Below are 22,878 nucleotides of genomic sequence, written 5' to 3'. Positions count from 1 at the left end.
ATTATAAAATGCCTGACCACCATTGCTATTGTAGATGTCAACTACAAGGTTGTCTGGTACGGCGCAGAGAGGTTGGAGAACCTGCAAATGGCTGGCTGGTACTGACCAAGGGTACTACTAACCTACATAAGATTTTTACATGTTGAAGATCGATCCTGGCTATGTACACTATTCATTATTGTGTGCTGTTCACACTTCAATTTCAGTGGATTTTCATTGCTACAAAGCCAAAGCCTGACTTTCTATTTGAAAATTGGAATCTGATTTTCTCTCTCGACAGCAGAATGCTAGTATCCTGATAACCGTGTAACAGAGTCTGTGTTTGGACCAGTCTCGAGCGAATACTAACGAGACAGTGCCATCTACAGGGCTGTACAATCACCAGTTGTGTCTTCAATCACATTCACTTGTGCAGGGTGCCATTATTACTGTTTGTTCAGTCAGTAAGATTTCTTAATCTGTGAATGTTTCATAAAGGTGGAATGAAAACTTAGATCCTCTCCTGGTAGACTTGTAACGGTTACTTACTTTTTTAAGACGGTTAAAAATGTAAGTGTTGAACTTTCATTTTGTTCCAGCCAAGACTTCATTCTGAATCTTATAGAAATGTTGTCAGCCTGCAGAGTGTTGAAGAAAGTAATCCCACAGCACGCGCACAATTTAACACTGCGCCACACTTGGGTAAGGGCTGCTGGAGTGATCCGAAGCAGCAGTCTTGGTTTGTCTTTTCTCTCTGTCGATGAGGGACGCTGTCTGTTGTGGCACTTCCGCCCGTGCAAAGGTCAGCTAACTCAGTACAGACCTGACCACCAATTGACAGGTTATTGCTGTTTGTGCCTCTGTACAATGCCGGGTGGTGTACCTACCTATCCACAGAGGTATTTCAATACCTCGGGATTCATTATTGGCCATAAGCTCAGGAGACCAGTACTTTGTTTCAACGTTGGCTTGAGTTAAATATTTTGATTAGATTTGAGCGCATATTTTTAGAAAATATTAATTCCTCTCTGCTGCAAAGTAGATTCAGAATCCACAAATGAGTTTTACGTTGAAACTGTTCTTAACATATGTTGGTAATATGTTTGCATAACTTGTTCAATCCAAATTCATTTTTGCAGCTTCAGTTTTCCCCTCTATTGACAGCTGGCATAATTTGCAGCAGTACAAGACTCCTCAACCATTTACGAAGAGCTTAAAGCCAATGGTCTGGAAAATGTGTTTCTTGCATTTTGCAGCCATTAGTAAAATTGATCTGCCCTCACCTGTTAACATCACAAACACATCAGATAGACCACCTTATCAAACTTGTGAAAGTCACAGTCCTTTCAAAAGCTTGATTTGAGGTAACAATGCTTTTCTTATAACTTTCTCTCCCCAAACATGCAATGTTAATTTGTGTACTGGAGACAAACTTCAAAATTTAAGTAAAGAAGAGTTTCCGTGCGTTACGCCTGTTCTCTGTGTAAGTCATGTCCAACTTGGGCAATCAGCTGCCAATCCTTGATTCTTTTTCCAGTCAGTGAGAGGATTTAATGTATTTCTCCTGTAAAAGGAGAGGAGGGGGAAAAAAAATGGAAAAGTCCAAACTCAAGAAAAGGAAAAGTTTGAGCTATTTTTCTTTTTGAGTAAGCTAACAGTCTTTCAGTCTCAGCACTTTCACGTTTCTATAAAAGGGGCACTCTCATGCTTTGTCAAAAGGAACTCGTGGTTTAACCATAGCTTGTCTTCCATCCATGACTAAAGCTGCCTTTGATTCTGTAAGTATTTTCAACATTTTCCTAGTTGCCTTTTTTCCTAGCTTAGAGCGTGAAGCCTCTCAATCTTTCTAGTTGGACCTGATGAAGAATAACAATGTGAAAAATTTGAGAATAAGATGAATTTTCTCAGCACGCATGTGACTCAGTAACTACATGTAAGAAGAACAAGCGCTCCAAGTAAGGCAGAGACTTTGTGTAAGGGCTTGATGGCCCAAGAGGTCTTGGAACTGAACTAGTTAGTACAGGCCTGTGCCAGATTATTACATTGACTAGTAATAGCTTGGGGCAGCAAAGAAATTACAGGCGTGTTAAAATACTGCAAATACGTTAATGAATGACGGCTGTGAGCACATTACGAACATGGACAGCTGACTTGGAAATCTGCAACGTATTTCAAGGTCGATAAAAGTGTGCTCTGAAGAAACGAGTGTTAAAACTCCACAAACATTCTTATGAAATTAACCATAGGAGTTGTATATGTTCCGTTAACTCAACGTTTGAAAGAAATTACACTTGAATCAGAAATTTTAGGCCTGTTTGTCATGCATTGCTAATTTTCTACGTGCTGTGTTCGCTTTGATTTCACTTTCCTGATTCTGTCTGATGCAGTGATGTCCTTTTGAAGCAGAGACAACCAAAGTTACACACTATTTCACATGTGACCCTGTTACAAATGGGACATTATTAAAGGAACTGGTTTTCATTTATAGCGAAATGACCTTAAGGTGATTGTCAATGCATGAGTAATTTTTTGATGAGACTCTTGCGTTGACTGCATGAAATCTACGATGGATGCATATTTCATGTCAGTTTAATATTTTAACATTAAGTTCTACGTATAATTCCTTAGCTAGTATACTTATTTTGACCAAATTCCATTGAAAACGTATTGGTCTATTGGACATGTCAGCATTATCAACAGATTTGATAACAATAGAAATGTGAAGGAAAGATCAGAATGCATTGCAATCTTCATTTATTGCACCTAAAATGTATCTCGAGCACTTCCAGTGGCGGCCATGGAGTGAGTGGTCGCTTATTTGGTAGCTCCCACTCATGTTGGACCTTTGGGACCTTTTTCCATGACTTATGGGGGATTTGATCGTCAAAACAGGAGATTGGGAGGTAGAGGAGAAGGATTCCCCACCAGTGTATGGATTTGTGGACCAGAAGTGGCCTGAAAAGGACAGATCGCTGGTCGAAGAAGACGTGGAGTCTGCAGCACAAAAAAATATGGCGGAGACTCAGGGACTGGAATTGCCGGCCCAGTGGTCAACAGAGCAGCTGGTGGACTTTGCTAAGTAAAAAGTATCTCAAAACATTAGATGTGTCAATGTTATTACCTTTTAACATAGTGACTGTGAAGTGGGAAGCAGTGGTGGCTATTTAGTGCACAGTAAAATCCCATAGAGGAAGAGTCGTTTATGGCTTGCAATTGATCTTGTGATTGATCTTTGATCTATCACGTTCATATCCTAGGTAATGGGCGGAATTCTTTGATGCCCCTTTGGCGGGTTCAATGGTGGATGGGAAGGGAGAATTCAGCGGGAGGTAGGCTGAAGAGGTCACAGGCAGAGGGAGTTTGGAAGGGTCGGGCAACCTTGGATTCCTGAGTGGATGTCCTAGCAGTGTCCAGCTTCCCCTCCTCTCTTTGGGTGCCAATGGCCCCGGATTGTCTCCTTCAGGGGTAGGGGCACCTGGAGGCAGATCGAGGTGGCCCATTCTCCTCTCGTGTGCCAACTGCAGAAGCTCCCCCATGGCTACAGTGGTGGAATGCAGATCTGCGCGCATCGCCGACAGGATCTGCTGGACAGGGATCTCCATGGAGTTCACCAGCCTCCCCATGGAGACCTCAATGCGCGCACAGGCTGGCATCACTTCAGGCAGCCAGCAGGTGGACAGACTCGTCTGACTTGCATGCCATCCTGTTGTGGGCGTCCAAAACCTCTGCCTGATGTTTGCCCGTCTCTTGCTGACTCTCCTCCATCAGTTGGAAGGCCGATTTCAGAGGCCCGTGGTCAGACTCGGACTCACAAGAAGGCACTCTCGCTGGTCGTGATTCAATTTATCCTGCTCGAAGACAACAGAAAGTATAGGTTTGAGGGGAATTATACGTTATATCCATTTGTATATAGCAATTTGATGTTAATGTCTCATACTTCCATTCTTCAAGATTGTGTGGCGTGGGATTATGGCTCTGCAAGTAGTCCAGAGGGCTTGTGGCCAGCTTTCCCCTGAGCCCACCCACATGCACGGCTCAGAGAGGCATCTCATTTGCCGGTACCCTCTGCGCCTGAGCCACATTTCCCTCTCCACTCACCCTTCTACTACCTACTACCCCGCCCCCTTCCATACAACGCGGATCGTTCTTTGTGGAAAGGTAAAGGAGGCACAGTGGTTGCCCCACCGCAAAGTGGATACACTGCAGTGGGGCTATGGAGCACAGCCACATGCCATTGTCACTGAGACCCACATACCCCTGAGAGATGCTACTTCAGAATGCTGGGACCAGTGCAGGAACGCCGTGACTGATTGTTCCACAACCCACCCAAATCCTGCCCCCAACCTGCACTTGGAAAAATTCTGTGTTACATAGTTCATCATAACTCATCAGCTGAGACAAGTTCTTATTGCTTGTTAGAAAGTATTGCATAATAGTTCTTACTGGATGAATAATTAAACTCTTGAGTTAATGTTTGCATTGCAGTTTTAAGTTCTAATGCGGGTTTGGCCAACCTTTTTGCTTGACGGGGGGGGGGCGGGGGGGTGCACTTTTCAACTTCCTCTCACTCAAGTTGATGACAATTATTAAATTCATGAAAGATGCGTGAATTTCAAAAAATAATTCAATATGGGGGCGGAACGGCGCAGTGTTTTGCACTGCTGCCTCACAGTGCCAGGGCCCCGGGTTCGATTCCGACCTAAGGTGACTGCAGTTTGCACATTCTCTCCAAGTACGCATGGATTTCCTCCGGGTGCTCTGGTTTCCCCCCATAGAACATAGAACAGTACAGCACAGAACAGGCCCTTCGGCCCTCGATGTTGTGCAATGATCACCCTACTTAAACCCACGTAACCCGTATACCCGTAACCCAACAATCCCCCCATTAACCTTACACTACGGGCAATTTAGCATGGCCAATCCACCTAATCCGCACATCTTTGGACTGTGGGAGGAAACCGGAGCACCCGGAGGAAACCCACGCACACACGGGGAGGACGTGCAGACTCCACACAGACAGTGATCCAGCCGGGAATCGAACCTGGGACCCTGGAGCTGTGAAGCATTGATGCTAACCACCATGCTACCGTGAGGCCCCATAGTCCAGCGATGTGCAGGTTAGGTAGACTGGCCATGTTAAATTGCTCCTCAGTGTCCAAAAAGGTTACGGGGATAGTGCGGGGGCATGAGCCTAGGTCGGGTGCTCCTTTAGAGGGTTTGCGCAGACTCGATGGGCCGAATGGCCTCCTTCTGCACTGCAGGGATTCTGTGATTCCGTGAAGAAGGGAAATAATTTGCTAAGCAAAAACAAAGCAATGCCAACGCAATATGCTGATTGAAAAAACTAATTAGAGAGAGAGATGTGTGTGTATCCAGTTCCCTCCTCGTCTAAGATCCTCACCCTTGCCCATTGAGTAGCGCGAATATCTGTTGGTGTTTGGGAATGAGGATGAGTGACAATTCTGAGACTGGGTGTGAGCCAGACACACACGCATTTTCTCTCTTTCGCTCACATATGTGTACACACGTGCGCTCTCACTCTCCTATCATATATGCCCCTCATTTATGTGCCTATCAGCATAAAATGTGGGAAAGAAGCTGCCTGTGATTGGAGGAGCAACCCCTGGCAGAATCTTCAGTTCATTTACTTGTCTAACTGACATTTCGAACAGTGGCTTCGGGACCACACAGAATGGCTTCGGGGGTCACACAGAATGGCTTTGGGGTCACACAGAATGGCTTTGGGGGTCACACAGAATGGCTTTGGGGGTCACACAGAATGGCTTCGGGGGTCACACACAATGGCTTTGGGGGTCACACACAATGGCTTCGGGGGGTCACACAGAGAATGGCTTTGGGGGTCACACAGAATGGCTTTGGGGGTCACACAGAATGGCTTTGGGAGTCACACAGAATGGCTTCGGGGGTCACACAGAATGGCTTTGGGGTCACACAGAATGGCTTTGGGGGTCACACAGAATGGCTTTGGGGGTCACAAAATGGCTTTGGGGGTCACACAGAATGGCTTTGGGGGTCACACAGAATGGCTTTGGGGTCACACAGCGAATGGCTTTGGGGGTCACAGAATGGCTTTGGGGGTCACACAGAATGGCTTTGGGGGTCACAGAATGGCTTTGGGGTCACATAGAGAATGGCTTTGGGGGTCACACACAATGGCTTTGGGGTCACACAATGGCTTCGGGGGTCACAGAGAATGGCTTCGGGGGTCACAGAGAATGGCTTCGGGGGTCACAGAGAATGGCTTCGGGGGTCACAGAGAATGGCTTCGGGGGTCACAGAGAATGGCTTCGGGGGTCACAGAATGGCTTTGGGGGTCACAGAGAATGGCATCGGGGGTCACACAGAATGGCTTCGGGGGTCACACAGAATGGCTTTGGGAGTCACACAGAATGGCTTTGGGGGTCACACAGAATGGCTTTGGGGGTCACACAAAATGGCTTTGGGGGTCACACAGAATGGCTTCGGGGGTCACACACAATGGCTTTGGGGTCACACACAATGGCTTCGGGGGTCACACAGAGAATGGCTTCGGGGGTCACAGAGAATGGCTTCGAGGGTCACACAGAATGGCTTTGGGGGTCACACAGAATGGCTTCGGGGGTCACACACAATGGCTTCGAGGGTCACACAGAGAATGGCTTCGAGGGTCACACAGAATGGCTTTGGGGTCACACAAAGAATGGCCTTGGGGGTCACACAGAATGGCTTCGAGGGTCACACACAGAATGGCCTCGGGGGTCTCACAGAGAATGGCTTCGAGGGTCACACACAGAATGGCCTCGGGGGTCTCACAGAGAATGGCTTTGGGGTCACACACAGAATGGCTTCGGGGGTCACGCAGAGAATGGCTTTGGGGGTCACACAGAATGGCTTTGGGGGTCACACACAATGGCTTCGAGGGTCACACACAATGGCTTTGAGGGTCACACACAATGGCTTTGGGGGGTCACACACAGAATGGCCTCGGGGGTCATTATCTGGCCCAGGGTCCATGTTTTGGACAAGCCTTTTCATTCCTACCTTGTGTAATTTTTAATCTTTCCTTTTCATAGAATGATGTTCCCGTGATGCAATTGAACTGCCATTGTTGAAAATAGTAACTTTGATTGAATTGCAAGCCAATTACTTTTATTCCAGTGAGCAAAATGCAGTTGAATGTAAAATTCTCTGGTTGGCTAGTGATGTCTTATAGTTTTGTAACGGCAATGCAATTGAACACTGTTGCCTCGTGATGTTATTGACTGTTTGAGCTGTTGTGCAGTTAGTTTACGAAAAGTTTGTTATCTTCTCCATAAATATGTTTTCTAGACCATTGCATAAGTGAAGTATCAGCTGAACAGGTAGGCATGGATTTGTGATGACCCTGATGATGCTAGTTTGAACTCTGTATTGCAGATGCAGTCTACACGAAATGAAGACCAAAGGAAACTGCACAAGGCACAGTCTCAAGATGAACTGGGCAGATTGGACCCTGTTCAGGGGAGTAATGTTCCAGATGGCAGGTAATGAGAGCTAAGACCTTTTTTTATACAGACCTGTGCTGATCTCAACTGAGCAGCGTTGAGGTTGTTGCAACTGATGTCAGTACCCGCGGGGGGGGGGGGGGGCGGCTGAGGACTAGAACAATTAACAAGAGTTCCTGCAGCTTATCTCTCTCAATACAATGGCCCATGCTGAAAAGTTTTAATCTGTGCATGTTGGGTGCTGATGGGATTTGAATTGACTCAGAGCATAGCTTGCTGTCTGGACTCCGTTAGGAAAACAACAGTCTGAGTGAGGTGACACAGTTGCTGGAGGCACTGTATTATCTCCTCACACTATTATCTCCTCATGGCCACCTCTTTCGGCTACACCAAGCATTGACATCAAATGTATGTGTTTTGTAAAAGTAATGAACAAATTATTGTGTGCTACCATATTTATGTTCAGACTGCAGTCACAATTCGTTTGTGTTAGAAACTAATGGCTCTAATAATAATGTTAATAAAAATAAGTAAATATATGCTACATTTTAAATTTGCAAGCGTGCATTTGAAACTTGCTACCACTCGTCTGTAACTGCACAATATTCTGTTGTGTTGCAAGGAAACCCAGAACATAAGAACTCGGAGCAGGATTAGGCAACTCAGCCCCTCGAGCCCGCTCCACCATTCAATGCAATCATGGCTGATCTCCTCTCGGCCTCAACTCCACTCTCCTGCCCGTTCCCCATAACCCTTCAACTCATCACTAATTATGTCCCAGCATCCACCGCACTCTGGGGTAGTGAATTCCACAGTTTCATGACTCTGAGAGAAGTAATTTCTGCTCATCTGGATTTTAAATCTGCTACCCCTAATCCTGAAGCTGTGACCTCTCGATCTAGATGGTTCCATACCTTATATACCTCAATTAGATCGCCTCTCATTCTTCTAAACTCGAGAGAGTACAGGCCTAAACTGCTCAGCCTCTCTTCATAAGACAAAGCCCTCATCGCAGGAATCAATCTAGTGAACCTCCTCTGAACTGCCTCTAATGCAACTACGTCCCTCCTCAAATAAGGGACCAAAACTATACACAGTACTCTTGGTGCGGTCTCATTAATGCCTTGTACAGTGCAGCAACCCTTCCCTACTCTTATACTCTATCCCTTTAGCTATAAATGCCAAAATTCCATGTTGACGAACGGTTGCCACCTCCGGGCAAACCCTAACAATGACCCTCTCAGGGCGAACTTGATTTTCTCCAGAGAAAGCTAGCCATGTCCGATAGCCAGGTCTCCGACATCAGGAGCTTTGAGTCCCTCCAAGCTAATAGTATCCATCTCCGGGCTACCAGGGAAGCAAAGGCCAGAATGTCTGCCTCTTTCTCCTCCTGGATTCCCAGGCCTTCCGACACCCTGAAAATTGCCACCTCTGGGCTCAGCACCACCCTTGTTTTTATCACCGTGGATGTGACATCTGCAAACCCCTGCCAAAATCCCCTGAGCTTCGGACATGTCCAGAACATGTGGACATGGTTCACTGGTCCTCTTGCACATTCTGCACACCTGTCTTCCACCCCAAAGAATCTGCTCATCCGGGCCACTGTCATGTGAGCCCGGTGACCGACCGTAAATTGTATCAGGCTGAGCCTGGCATATGTTGTGGACATGTTGACTCTACTCAACACGTCCGCCCATAGACCATCCTCTATCTCTCCTCCCAGCTCCTCCTCCCACTTGCACTTCAGTTCCTCGGTCTGCGTCTCCTCTGACCCCATAAGTTCCTTGTAAATGTCCGAGACGCTCCGTTCTCCGACCCACCCTCTGGAAACTACCCTGTCCTGAAACCCCCTTAGAGGTAGGAGAGGGAAGGTTGACACCTGTTTACATCGGAAGTCCCGCACCTGTAGATACCTGAATTTGTTTCCCTTCGCCAACCCAAACTTCTCCTCCAGCGCCCCCATACTCGGAAAGCTCTCCTCTATAAACATAACCCCCCATCCTCTCAATCCCTGCTCTCTGCCATATTCGGAACCCCCCATCCGTACTTCCCGGGGCAAACCGGTGATTATTACAGATTGGGGACCAGACCGATGCTCCCTCTGCTCCCACATGTCTTCTCCATTGCCCCCAGACTCTCAGGGCTGCCACCACCACAGGGCTGGTGGAGTACCGTGCCGGCGGGAACGGCAGAGGCGCAGTTACCAACACCCCCAAACTGGTGCCCTTGGATGAAGCCTCCATAAGCTCCCATGCCGACCCCTCCCCCACCACCCACTTCCTGATCATGGCTATATTAACCGCCCAGTAATAGTTACTAAAATTTGGCAGCGCCAACCCGCCCTCAGCCCGACTCCGCTCAAGCATTACCTTCCTTACCCGCGGGGTCTTGCCCGCCCAAACAAAGCCAGAGATCACTTTGTGGACCTGTTTAAAAACGACCGCGGAATAAAGATGGGGGAGACATTGAAACACGAACAGGAATCTTGGGAAGACCGTCATCTTCACTGTCTGCACCCTCCCAGCTAATGACAACGGGAGCGCGTCCCACCTCCGAAAATCGTCCTTCATTTGGTCTACTAGCCGGGCCAGATTTAATTTATGCAGCCGGTCCCATTCCCGCGCTACTTAAATGCCTAGATATAGAACATAGAACAGTACAGCACAGAACAGGCCCTTCGGCCCTCGATGTTGTGCCGAGCAATGATCACCCTACTTAAACCCACGTAACCCGTATACCCGTAACCCAACAATCCCCCCATTAACCTTACACTACGGGCAATTTAGCATGGCCAATCCACCTAACCCGCACATCTTTGGACTGTGGGAGGAAACCGGAGCACCCGGAGGAAACCCACGCACACACGGGGAGGACGTGCAGACTCCACACAGACAGTGACCCAAGCCGGGAATCGAACCTGGGACCCTGGAGCTGTGAAGCATTGATGCTAACCACCATGCTACCGTGAGGCCTCTAAAGCTTCCCCCTACTAATCTAAACGGTAGATTAGATTAACTCCCCCAGTCACCTCTCCTGTCCCCTCGCCTGGACTGCAAACGTCTCACTTTTCCCATATTTTGCTTATACATTGAAAACCGGCCAAATTCCCCTAGAATCCTCATGATTTCTTCCATCCCCTCGAATAGGTCTGATACATACAGGTTGTCTGCAGAGAGCGAGACCCCCCCCCGACCTGCCCCTTCCGGCCCCTTGAGGCTCTCGGAGCACCTGACTCAGTCAATAAAGCCCTGCCCAAATCCAACTGATAAATTACCCTGACCCCATGCGATTTTTTTTAAAAAGTTTTTTTTAAAGAGTACCTAATCCCCCCCCCCCCCCCCCCCCCCCCCCCCCCAAATTAGGGGGCAATTTAGTATGCCCAATCTGCTCATTTTTGGGTTGTGGGGGTGAGACCCACGCAGACATGGGGAGAATGTGCAAACTCCACACAGACAGTGACCCGGGGCTGGGATGGAACCCGGGTCCTCAGCGCCGTAGGCAGCAGTGCTAACCACTGCACCACAGTGCTGCCCATAACCCCATGTGATCTTACCTTGTATTAACCTTTTGTGCAGCACCGTATCAAATTCCTTTTGGAAGTCCAAAAATGCTACATCTGCAGGACCCACTTAGCTTGTTACATCTTCAAAGAACTCTTAACAAATTAGTCAAACAGGATTTACCCTTCATGAATCCATGCTGACTCTGATAGATTGCGTTTTGACTTTCCAAATGCTCTGTTACTATCTCCTTAACAATGGACTCGCACAATTTCCCAACTTAATATCAAATTACAAGATTATTTGACATTGCTGCTTTCCATACTTTTCCTGTCTGTGGAGAGTGAGGTCTGCACCCACTATCTCTATTTTAGTTTCCAGACAGGTGGCAGTTTAATTTAGAAGATCAATTGCTCAACTGTAAATGAGAACTAGCTCCCTCTGTTTAACAAACCTTAATGTTTTCTAAGCGGTTCAAAACCTAGGGTACGGTTAATGAAGAGAGACCTTTGTACCTCCTATCACTTGCAATGCTGTAATATAAAAGCACCTACAAACAGGTTAACAGGGTGGAATGAAGCACCTTGTTTTTTTGTTGCCTCCAGTTGATCACTGGGGTGCTTCCTGTGTTTGAACTGCAGGAAAAATCTTTATTTCAATCAGAAACTCATATGGGAAATAAAAGCTAGTGGGAAGCCAGAAATTTTGAATGAGAATAAATAATTCCGATTTACAGTTTTAATAACTTTGTGATCCAAGATGGAATGAATGTGTTAACTGGCTTTGATTTCTATCCATAGAGCTCCACTCAAGGGTCGCATGAGATTCTGGGGAACTAGAAAACAGGGAGAGAAGAAGCTCTCGAGAGACAAGCTGGCTACTCAGTCAGAGCTCCAGGAGCTCAACATGGATCAGGATATCCAGGGGCAACCGTGGAAGAGGGAGCTCAAACCCAGTGAGACTTCACTCAGTCTATCACTGACAGAAGGAAAAGACGGCGCATTTAAAGGTAAATAGCAAATATTGCTTTTGAGAAATACCAGTTTGAATTTATTTAATGCTTCATTATATCTTTCAGAAACCATTCAAATTTCAATGCCTACATTGGAATATGGTCACTTGTTGGTAATCACAGAAGTCATTTGTGAACTGTAAGATCTCACCAATAGGGATTGGATAAATACCATCTAATGTTGGAAGCATATTGGCCAGGAAATGGGGATAAACCCCTGCCTCTCTTTGAGTAGTGTTGTAGCTGCTAAATATCCAATTGCATCATTGGAACATTTCACTTCAGACATTGCCTCCTCCAATGCTGCAGATTATCAACCAACATCAGGGAGTTGAAGCTTTTACTATCTTCAGCTGCATGCTGTCATACCATGGAACAATATGCCAAAGACGGTAAACAAAATCTGAGTCCATATTTCTCAGGCTGAAGATACTAACTAATCTTGTTCTTGTTCAGAATTTATCAATAATGAGGTCAAACGTGGTTAAAAATGGTCCTTTACATACTTCAAAGGATCGCAAAGTTCAAACAGAACAAACTGGTGAAGAAGAAATAGAAATATGAAAGTGAAGATGAATAAGAAACATTTTGAAGTCTCTTTAATATATTCCACTCCACTGCCTTCAGGCAACAGTAACCTAGTAAAATCTTTGCTGCTAATTCCAAGGCAGAGTTTGCATGTTCAGACACTAAAGTGCCTTAATTTGATTGCAGAGGATAATCTAGTAATAGCAATTCTATTACAGGCTCTGATATTAGAATGCACTTGGGGAGCAGGGTGGCAGCAGATGAAAGGATTCCATGAACATTGAGCTATTTAATAAACTGTATATCTTACATCTTTTCCTTTCACTTCTTGGGAAGAGGTGTTTGGCCTCCAAATAGCAACTTCTCCAAAGTCACACGATTGAAGTTGCAGGTACAGACCCACTTCCCAAAATAGAGAGCAATCTTGGGATTTGAACTCTCCATAAATGTTGAGTACCACTCACTTGAAAGGTTTGATTGGACAAGATCATAACGAATACTCTATCTCTTTGCAGAGATTGATCTGTTGTTGATGTTGCACTTTTCTGTTCTCCCTCAGGTCAAGATCCCATACCTCCTAACCCGACTCCTCCCAGGAGTCCTGACTTAGGACTAGAGCGGGGGAAAGAGTTTAAGGAGAATAAAGAGCCGTCGCCAAAGGTAAAGCGGAGGAGGAGTGTGAAAATTAGCAACGTGGGGCTGGAGCCCATACAGTGGCAGCACGACGCATTACAGATTATTACCAGTGCCAATGATTTCAAGTGTATGACCGAATTCCTGCAGAAGAAGGTAAGTGTGAAACTACACAATCATCAAGTCTCGGGTGCCATGGACAGAGAGGTAAAAGGGACTATCGGAGACTGGGTGGAGCAGTAAGTTGTGAAATGACCTGATGCAGATCCACATCAGAATGATGCTATGAGACATTTTGCCATCTACTGTATAGGGCCCAGAGTTTTGGACAATCATAACCCAATTCTGACCAGATGGAGGCTTGTTTGCCGTAGCAAGAAGTAATCCTTTGAGGTGGAGGGGGAAGTATGTTGTTTGGGGATACTGAAAACATATTTGCTCTGCAACTAATTGCTGTACTGATGTGAGAGTCTTTAGTACTAATGCTTGAGCATGAATTTGTAAAGTGTTCCATTTGTATCCAAAGTATCCTTCCTGTGTAGATACAGCCGGTAATTAAAAAGGCTGTCTTTATTATGATAGGAATTGAATATAAAAGCAGGTATGTGTTATACAGGGCATTGTTGAGACCATGGATGTGCTTTAATGGAAATAAAAGAGTCCCGTTTAGCAGAGTGTTTCCCCTGCTTTAGCACCAAAAATTACCTCACTATGAAACGGGCTCTGCTTTTACTGGACTCGGCGAGGGAGTGCAGAGTGGCACATGGTGACACTGCCAGGGTGCTCAGGTGGCAGTGTCACAGTGCCCGGGTGGCATCAGGGGTGCCAGACTACCACCCTGTCCAGAGCCCGACCACCCAGGGATCGCCTGGGAGACGTCCCCAAGTGCCGTTACGCCAAGGCCTAACAAAATCTCGTTCGATCTCACGAGGCAGAACGAGCGTGGTTAACTTCGCGAGAGGCCTCTTGCGTGATGTACTGGCCTCGGGCATGGCGATGCCATTAGATCTTGCCCCACATTTCTAATACTTTTTTTTTAGAATAAATTTAATGTACCCAATTCATTTTTCCAATTAAGAACAAGAACAAAGAACAAAGAAAATTACAGCACAAGAACAGGCCCTTCGGCCCTCCCAGCCTGCGCCGATCCAGATCCTTTATCTAAACCTGTTGCCTATTTTCCAAGGTCTACTTCTCTCTGTTCCCTACCCGTTCATATACCTGTCTAGATGCATCTTAAATGATGCTGTCGTGCCCACCTCTACCACCTTCGCTGGCAAAGCATTCCAGGCACCCACCACCCTCTGCGTAAAAAACTTTCCACGCACATCTCCCTTAAACTTTTCCCCTCTCACCTTGAAATCGTGACCCCTTGTAATTGACACCCCCACTCTTGGAAAAAGCTTGTTGCTATCCACCCTGTCCATACCCCTCATAATTTTGTAGACCTCAATCAGGTCTCCCCTCAACCTCCGTCTTTCCAATGAAAACAATCCTAATCTACTCAACCTTTCTTCATAGCTAGCACCCTCCGTACCAGGCAACATCCTGGTGAACCTCCTCTGCACCCTCTCTAAGGGGCAATTCAGTGTGGCCAATCCACCTACCCTGCACATCTTTGGGTTGTGGGAGTGAAACCCACACAAACACGGGGAGAATGTGCAAACTCCACACGGACAGTGACCCAGAGCCGGAATCGAACCTGGGACCTCTGTGTCGTGAGGCAACAGGGCTAACCCACTGTGCCACGGTGTTGCCCCCTCATTTCTAATACTTTAGTAGTTTTGGTTTCCTTATTTAGGCAGCATGGTAGCACAGTTGCTTCACAGCGCCAGGGTCCCAGGTTCGATTCCCGGCAGGGTCACTGTCTGTGCGGAGTCTGCACATCCTCCCCGTGTCTGTGTGAGTTTCCTCCGGGTGCTCCGGTTTCCTCCCACAGTCCAAAGATGTGCAGGTTAGGTGGATTGGCCATGATAAATTGTCCTTGGTGTCCAAAAATATTAGGTGGGGTTACAGGAATAGGGTGGAAGTGTGGGGTTAAGTAGGGTGCTCTTTCCAAGGGCCGGTGCAGACTCGACGGCCCGAATGGCCTCCTTCTGCACTGTAAGTTCAATGGTCTATGAAAGATATGGATGCCTCGGGAATGATTCAGGGGAAGTTTGTTGGATTGATACCTGGAATGTCTGGTTTGTCTTGTGCGCAAACGTTTGAGGGACTGGATTTGCTTCTGCTGGAGTTTATCAGAGCACGGAGTGACTTGACTAAAGTATGTAAGATCCTGAATGGTCAAGACAAGGTGGGCATGGGAAGGATGTTCCCCTTGTGGGTGAGTCCAGAACGAGGGGGAAAAGTTTTAAAATTAGGGATTGCCCTTGAGGACAGAAATGAGGAGAAATTCTTTCTTTGAGGGTTGTGCGACTTTGGAGCTCTCTGCCTCACTAGGTGATGGAGGTGGCGTCAGTGAACATTTTTAAGGCGATGGTAGATAGATTCTTGTAAAGCAAGGGAATCGAAGGTTATCGGGGTGGATGGGAATGTGGAATTTGAAGCGCAATAGGGTCAGCAATGATCTTATTGAATTGGGGAGCAGGCTCGAAGGGTACTCCTATTGTGTATGTTCGCAAAATTCAGAAGTATTTTAACAGAAAGTAAATATTGACATGCTGACCAATTCTTGCATTGATACCTAAAGGAATATTTTTGTTTTGCTTTGCCGTTTCAGATCACTGAGCTGGACACTGACGAAGGCAAGAAAGATACATTTGTGGATGTTGTTTTCAAGAAATCTCTAAAGGAGTTCCGTTTAAATATCTTCAACTCTTACTCAGCTGCTTTAGCGGTGAGTGTATCTTTTGGTTGGGTTGGGACTTGGCATATGTTGTATTGGATGGGCAGTGCAGTGAAGCATTCATAGCAGTAAGTTACATGGGGTGGGGGGTAGCCATAACGTTGCAATGATATTCTGTTTTTTGATCCGTTGTAATGCCATTTCTTTGCAGATGGACAATGGGAAGAGCATCCGGTACAAAGATCTGTATGCACTGTTTGAGCAGATTCTGGAGAAGACGATGAGGCAGGAACAACGTGATTGGAATGAGTCACCTGTCAAAGTTTGGGTCAATACTTTTAAGGTGTTCTTGGATGAGTTTATGATGGAATACAAAATTCAGGAGAGCAACACTGGGAAGGTGAGAAGTTTAAAAAGTCAGTCACGAAACATACTTTTTTTTGAGAGGCACTTGTACACCTGACTTGGAAATATATCGGCCGTTCCTTCACTCACTGGGTCAAAATCCTGGAACTCCCTCACTAACAGCACTGTGGATGTACCTACACCACGTGGGCTGCAGCGGTTCAAGAAAGCAGCTCGCTGCCACCATCTCAAGGGCAATGAAGGGTGGGCAATACAAAATGCTGGCCTAACCAACAATGCCATGTCCATTTCATTCACTTCTGATGAGAATCCAAAATTTACAATGTAGTGCCACGATAAGAATTGAAATAATTAACACAGAAAGTGAGCTAAGACTTTGGGTGGCGACGTGTAGGTGGAGGTCACACATGGGGTGGCTCCCGCTAGAGCTTTTGCTTCTTGGCCCATTTCACCCAGTTTCGGGAGGTAATTTTAATGAACGCTCTCCAGTGAAGTTGTGGTAGTCAGAGGATGTCAAAAGCCCAGCGGAAGAAAATGGGACGAAAAGGAACGAGCGCTGGTCCGCCCGAGAGCTCGGGTTCGGTGCCGAGTGCTGTGGGAGGGAAGATGGTGGGGGAAAGTGACACGTTGGCCCAGGTGACTGTGGTGGAGTTTGAGCGGCAGTTTGCCAAACATTTTGAGCGGCATGGAAACACTCAAACAGGTGGTGGGCGATGGGTTGGCCCTGATAATGGAGTCTCTTGGAAAGAAGGCAGTGCGGGAGCAGGGAAAGGTGTTGAAGGGGGTGGAGGAGGCATTGTCACGGCGCATGACCAGCTGACCTCGAAGGGATGCGAGCTATGGCAGGTGCAGGAAAGTAATAAAGGGGTGAGAGCCACAAGTGGAGGACCAGGAGAACAGGTCATGGTGGCAGAATCCTCAGATCATGGGACTGCCCGAGGGGTTGGAGGGCCGGAAGTGGACGGAGTAAGTTGTCAGGGGAGCAAGGGAACACGTCCCTCTTTGAGCTGGATAGGGCTCATTAGTCGCCCCAACCAAAGCCAAAGGCGAATGATCCACCGAGAGCTGTGAAAGACTGTTTTCACAGCTATCAGATAACGGAGAAAGTCTTGAGATGGGCCAAGCAGAACCGAGAGGTGAGGTAGGAAGGCAGTGGTATTCGTACGTATGAGGATGTCACAGTGAAGCTGGCAAGATGACGGGCGGCCTTTAACAGGGCAAAGGCAGCGCTCTGTAAGAGTACTGTGTGGTTCGGACTGGTCTACCCGGAGAAGTTGAGAGTCACGCATGACTCCAGGGACAGCAGAGGAGGCGGAGGCATTCGTGAGGGCTGAAGGATTGGGACTGAACTGAGTTTGGACTTTGTTTTCCTACGTTGTGGTTGGGAGGGGATGGTTTGGGGACGGGGGTTTCTTTCCCCCTTTTTGGAGTTAATCATGTTTGGCTGATTTTGAAGGGCTGGGTGTGGGGGGAGGGGGTTCTGTTGGTTTTTGTACTAGGATGTGGGGGGAGAGGCTCTGTGGGGGATACCTCGCTAGTAAACTTAAATTGGCTGGTGAACGGGAGTAAGGTAAGGCAGGGGGGGAGGAGGAGGAGGAGGGTCCACCGCTGGCCGAGCCTGTGGACAGGTTTCAATGGGCCTGGGAGGTGTGAATAGAGGGGGAATGAGGAGTAGATTTGGCAGGAAGTGGTTGGGAGGTTTCTGGGGAGGGGTATCTGGCTGACGGTGACTAGGGTTAGGGCTTGGTCCCACTTATGGGGCGGGGCTAGTGGGCATAGTCATGGCTGATAGGGGGGTGGGGGGCTGGCTGGAGCGGTGAAGCGGGTGAAAGTCTTCTCGCATTTGAAGAGCTTGCGAGCCGATGTGCTGTAGCAGGATAGCCATTTGAGGGTGAAGGCACGGTTAGGCTTTGGAAGGGTTGGGTGAGTCAGGTGTTCCACTCAGGCTTTAATAGCAGGGCCCAGGGGGTAGCGGTATTAGTGGGTAAGACAGTTACGTTTCTGATAGAAATGGTGGTGGCAGATCAGGGGGACAAATATGTTATCGTAATGGGTGCTTTGGAGGGGAGGTTAGTGGTGTTGGCTTGCGTGTATGAGGTTGTTTTGGTGGGAGCCTCCGGGGGATCAGTCAAATATGAGGGAGTTCTTGGAGGGCCTGGAGTGTCCTAATGTAGGAGAGGAGGCGAAGGCAGAGTTTGAGGAGCCAGTGGGATTGGGGAGCCAATGGGGATTGAGGAGGTACGGATGACTATAGGGAAGATACAAATGAATCTGATGTATTACTATTGGACGACGAATGCCGAGAAGGTGTGGGACAAGGGTAGGCGGCCAGAGGCGATGTGGGTGAGGATGGAGGCCGACTCTTGTAGGGGGTCGGGGTTGTGGGTGCTGGCAATGGCGCCGCTCCCGTTTGCCCCAGGGAATTACTCGGGTAGTCCGGTGGTGGTAGCCATGCTGAAACTATGGAGGCAATTGCGGCAGCATTTTAAGTTAGGGACGGGGTCGATGCTGATGCCGGTTAGAGAGAATCATGTGTTTGAGCCGGCGAGGCTGGATGCTAGGTTTCGGGGGTGGAAGGAGCGGGGTGGTGGAAATGAAGGACTTATTATTGGATGGGTGGTGTGCGAGTTTCAAGAAGTTGACGGAGAAGTTTCTGCGGAAGGGATTCTGCAGGGGGAGGCCTTTAGTTATGTGCAGGTGTGGGCCGTTGCAAGGAAGGTTTTCCTGACTGTTCCAGTGACACCTTCCTCCTAGTTGTTGGAGGGGGAGTTGTTGGATGATGGGGTTGAAAATGTGGGGTGGGTCATCTCGATGATTTATGGGAAGATTTTGGAGGAGGAAACGGTGTTGTTGGAAGGGGTTAAGGCTAAGTGGGAGGAGGAGCTAAGGGTGGCATTGGCAGGGTTGTGGTGTGAGATGTTGGCACAGACTGAATGCCTCAATCTCGTGTGTGAGGCTGGGGTTGATATTAATTAAAGGTGGTGCCTAGGGCGCACCTGACTAGGTCGAGGATAAGCCAGTTGTTTGAGGGGGTGGAGGGCACTTGCGAGCGGTGTGGGAGGGGTCTGGCCAACCATGTACATATGTTCTGGCCCTTCCTGAAGTTGGAGAAATTTTGGGGGTGGTTTTTCAGCACCATGTTGCCGATCTTGCACTTGGATTTGGAGCCCAGTCTACTGGACTGGAGGCCATATTTGGGGTGTTGGAGCTGCCGGAGCTAGCCTTCACCTCGCTGATTGCTCGCAGGCGAGTCCTCTTGGGTGGAGGCCCAGTGCCTCGGTATGGCTGGGGGATGTGATGGGATTTTTGCATTTCGAGAAGGTTAAGCTTACCAAGAGATGGGGTCTGTTTATTCTTCATTTTGAAGAGTTGGTCACCGTCAGCTGCTAGGGTAAGGGGGGTTGTTAGGGAGGAGGGGGGCTATTCTTTGAGTCTTTTGGGATGATGGTTGGCAGAGTTGAGGAGGTTGTTCTTGTTCATAGATTATGGATTCCCTACATTGCAGAATGATGCCATTCGGCCCATCGGATCTGCACCGGCCCTTGGAAAGAGCAGCCGACGACCATACCTCCACCCTATCCCCCAACCCAGTAACCCAACCTAACTTTTTTTAAAATAATTTTTATTCAAGTTTTTCAATAACAAATTTTCTCCCCACAATTTAAAACAAACACCAACACAAGAAAAGAACTTACCCCCCCAAATAATAAAAAACCAACAGCAATACAAGAAAGAAGAAAATAACAACATAGCAAACCCACCGCTGCAAAAACAAACCCCCTAACCATCCCCAAACCCCCCCCCCCACAAAGTTGCTGTTGAGACCGACCACTCTCTACCCTTCGCCAGGAAGTTGAGAAAGGGCTGCCACCGCCGAAAGAACCCCTGTACCGACCCCCTCAGGGCAAACTTCATCCTCTCCAACTTGATGAACCCGGCCATGTCGTTGATCCAGGCCTCCGAACCCGGGGGCCGCGTATCCCTCCACTGTAACAGAATCCTGCGCCGGGCTACTCGAGACGCAAAGGCCAGAATGCCGGCCTCTCTCGCCTCCTGCACTCCCGGCTCCGAAGCTACCCCAAAGATGGCGAGCCCCCAGCCCGGCTTGACCCTAGACCCGACCACTTCCGACAAAGTCCCCGCCACCCCCTTCCAAAACCTCTCCAAGGCCGGACAAGCCCAGAACATATGGGTGTGGTTCGCCGGGCATCCCGAACACCTCCCGCATCTGACTTCCCCTCCGAAGAACCGGCTCATCCTTGCCCCTGTCATGTGAGCCCTATGCAGCACCTTCAGCTGAATTAGGCTGAGCCGTGCGCAAGAGGAGGAGGAATGCACCCTCTCCAGGGCTTCCGACCACGTTCCATCTTCAATCTCTTCCCCTAGCTCTTCCTCCCACTTCGCTTTGAGCTCTTCTACTGAGGCCTCCTCCTCCTCCTGCATCAGCTGCTAAATAGCCGAGATCTTTCCTTCACCGACCCACATCCCCGAAAGCACCCTATCTTGCACCCCCCTTGGCGGCAGCTGCGGAAACTCCGCCACCTGCCTTTAACAAATGCCCTTACCTGCATATACCTAAAAGCGATCCCGGGGGGAGATTCCACTTCCCCACCAGCTCCTCCAGAGTCGCGAACTTCCCATCCAGGAAGAGGTCCCCAAACTGTCTGATGCCTGCCCTGTGCCAACTCCCAAATCCCCACCCGTTCTCCCCGGCATAAAACAGTGATTGCCCCGTATCGGGGCCCAAACTGAGGCCTTCACTTCCCCCCTATGACGCCTCCACTGTCCCAAGATTTTAAGGGATGCAACCACCACCGGACTCGTGGAGTACTTTGCCGGGGGGGAGTGGAAGCGGGACCGTCACCAAAGCCTCCAGACTCGTACCCCCACAGGATGCCAACCCAACCTAACTTTATGGACACTAGTGAGATAGCTTGATCTTGGTTTCGGACAATGCTCGGCACAACATCGAGGGCCGAAGAGCCTGTTCTGTGCTGTACTGTTCTCTGTTCTAAGGGTCAATTTAGCATGGATAATCCACCTGACCTGCACGTCTTTGGACTGTGGGAGGAAACTGGAGCACCCGGAGGAAACCCACACAGACACGGGGACAACGTGCAAACTCCATACAGACAGTCACCCGAGACTGGAATTAAACCCGGGAGCTGTGAGGCAGCAGTGCTAACCACTGTGCCACCGTGCATTGTTTTGTTTCATGTATAAAATGTTAAAAACCGAATTAAAATATTTTTTAAACAAAGAAAGTGAGGTAAATTAAGAAGTAATGATCGGGTGGCACCAAACTTTGATTTCGAATGATCATGGGTAGGGAGCGCTGAAGGAGGTCAGGGGTATAGCAGATTTGACAATCTTAAAAGGGAGTGGCATAAGTTGGGAGCAACACAGAGGAAATTTGTGTCGGAGAAAAGTTCAAAGAAGGCACTTAAATCAGAAATACACTCCCCGGATGTCCTAATTGGTATAATCACCATTCAACCCAGTAAATCCCAAATCCCACCGTCGCTTGTGCTGAGTTAGTTGATACCAACTCGGGATGATGTCAGAGTGCGTAATGTGGGAAATCATTCAGAAATCCTGCTCCTGATTGCTATCCTGTGGCCCCTCCTATCAAAGTTGTTTGAAGACAGGTTTCAACTCATTTGGGAGTCTCGCCATAGTTGTCTAGTTTGCCGGCATGCACCGTCTGGGCTGCTGTGTGTTGAATACCTGTGTGGATTGCTGTTGGCGGCTGCGAAACCTAACGTCAGACACTCAGCTATTCATGAAGGAGAGGAAACTGGGGACAAACGAGTGATGGGAAGTTCTTGCTTGATCAGATTTGCTAATTCTATCAGAGCAGTAGGTATCCAGTTGTACATTCTAGCTTGTGTCTTTTCCTGGCACCTGCTGGTTTAGGAACCTAGGTGTGGCAGTATGCGTGTACACACATGTTCACTCACTTCAAAATGTAACTTTGTTTCTCAGGTGCAAAAAATTGAAAGAAAGAAGAGACGGAAAAAAGAAACCGACATTGTAAGTAGAACGTGTTCTGATTCCCAGTCAGATTTTCAGTTTTGACAAAGTCCTTGCGTTCTGTTAGCAAGTACAACTCCACCCCTTTCCAAACTGAGCTGGCTATCCTCCACCAGGCACTTCTTCAGGTATTTGACACTATTTTGTGGGGATTGGTCGTATTCTTCAGTTAGAATTGTCCTTTACAAACCACACCAGCCTCACTATGTGTGGAGTCCCAGTCCCGTCACCTTATCAATAGACTTATTTTCATAAGAGGAAACACAAAAACTGGAGCAGCTCCAGGGAGACAAAATAACCGCAAGTGGAAAGGAAAATTCACAAAAGCATCAAACCCATTAGAGAGCATAATTTGAATGCTACTGTTATTTTCAAAATGTGAAGTATATGTCCATGTAAATCCAGATCTCCTCCTGTCTGTGCTTTCTTTAAACCACCCTCCTCTTAACTGCCCAATAATAGATAACTGAAGTATTTAGGTAATTGTCGAGTAATCAAAAGTGCTGCTAATAAAACTTCAGATTTCTAATATTCCCAGGTTACAGTGACCCTACC

General features: G+C 47.8%; 1 protein-coding gene across 7 annotated transcripts in view; it reads left to right on the top strand.

Annotated features, from left to right (window-relative positions):
* Positions 1 to 22,878, top strand: part of myo9aa (myosin IXAa) — a 251,246-nt gene that overhangs the window by 205,026 nt on the left and 23,342 nt on the right. For all 7 annotated transcript variants that reach the window (XM_038784181.1, XM_038784179.1, XM_038784180.1 and 4 more), the window contains 6 exons: positions 7,396 to 7,502; positions 11,764 to 11,972; positions 13,063 to 13,292; positions 15,859 to 15,975; positions 16,136 to 16,324; positions 22,276 to 22,323. In XM_038784181.1, the coding sequence (XP_038640109.1) occupies positions 7,396 to 7,502; positions 11,764 to 11,972; positions 13,063 to 13,292; positions 15,859 to 15,975; positions 16,136 to 16,324; positions 22,276 to 22,323 (900 nt within the window). The remainder of the gene's footprint in view (positions 1 to 7,395; positions 7,503 to 11,763; positions 11,973 to 13,062; positions 13,293 to 15,858; positions 15,976 to 16,135; positions 16,325 to 22,275; positions 22,324 to 22,878) is intronic.

Source organism: Scyliorhinus canicula, chromosome 24 (genome assembly GCF_902713615.1).
Source record: "Scyliorhinus canicula chromosome 24, sScyCan1.1, whole genome shotgun sequence".
Classification (NCBI taxonomy): Eukaryota; Metazoa; Chordata; class Chondrichthyes; order Carcharhiniformes; family Scyliorhinidae; genus Scyliorhinus; species Scyliorhinus canicula.
Note: the sequence above shows the minus strand (reverse complement) of the source record. Positions and strands in the feature narration are given on the sequence as shown.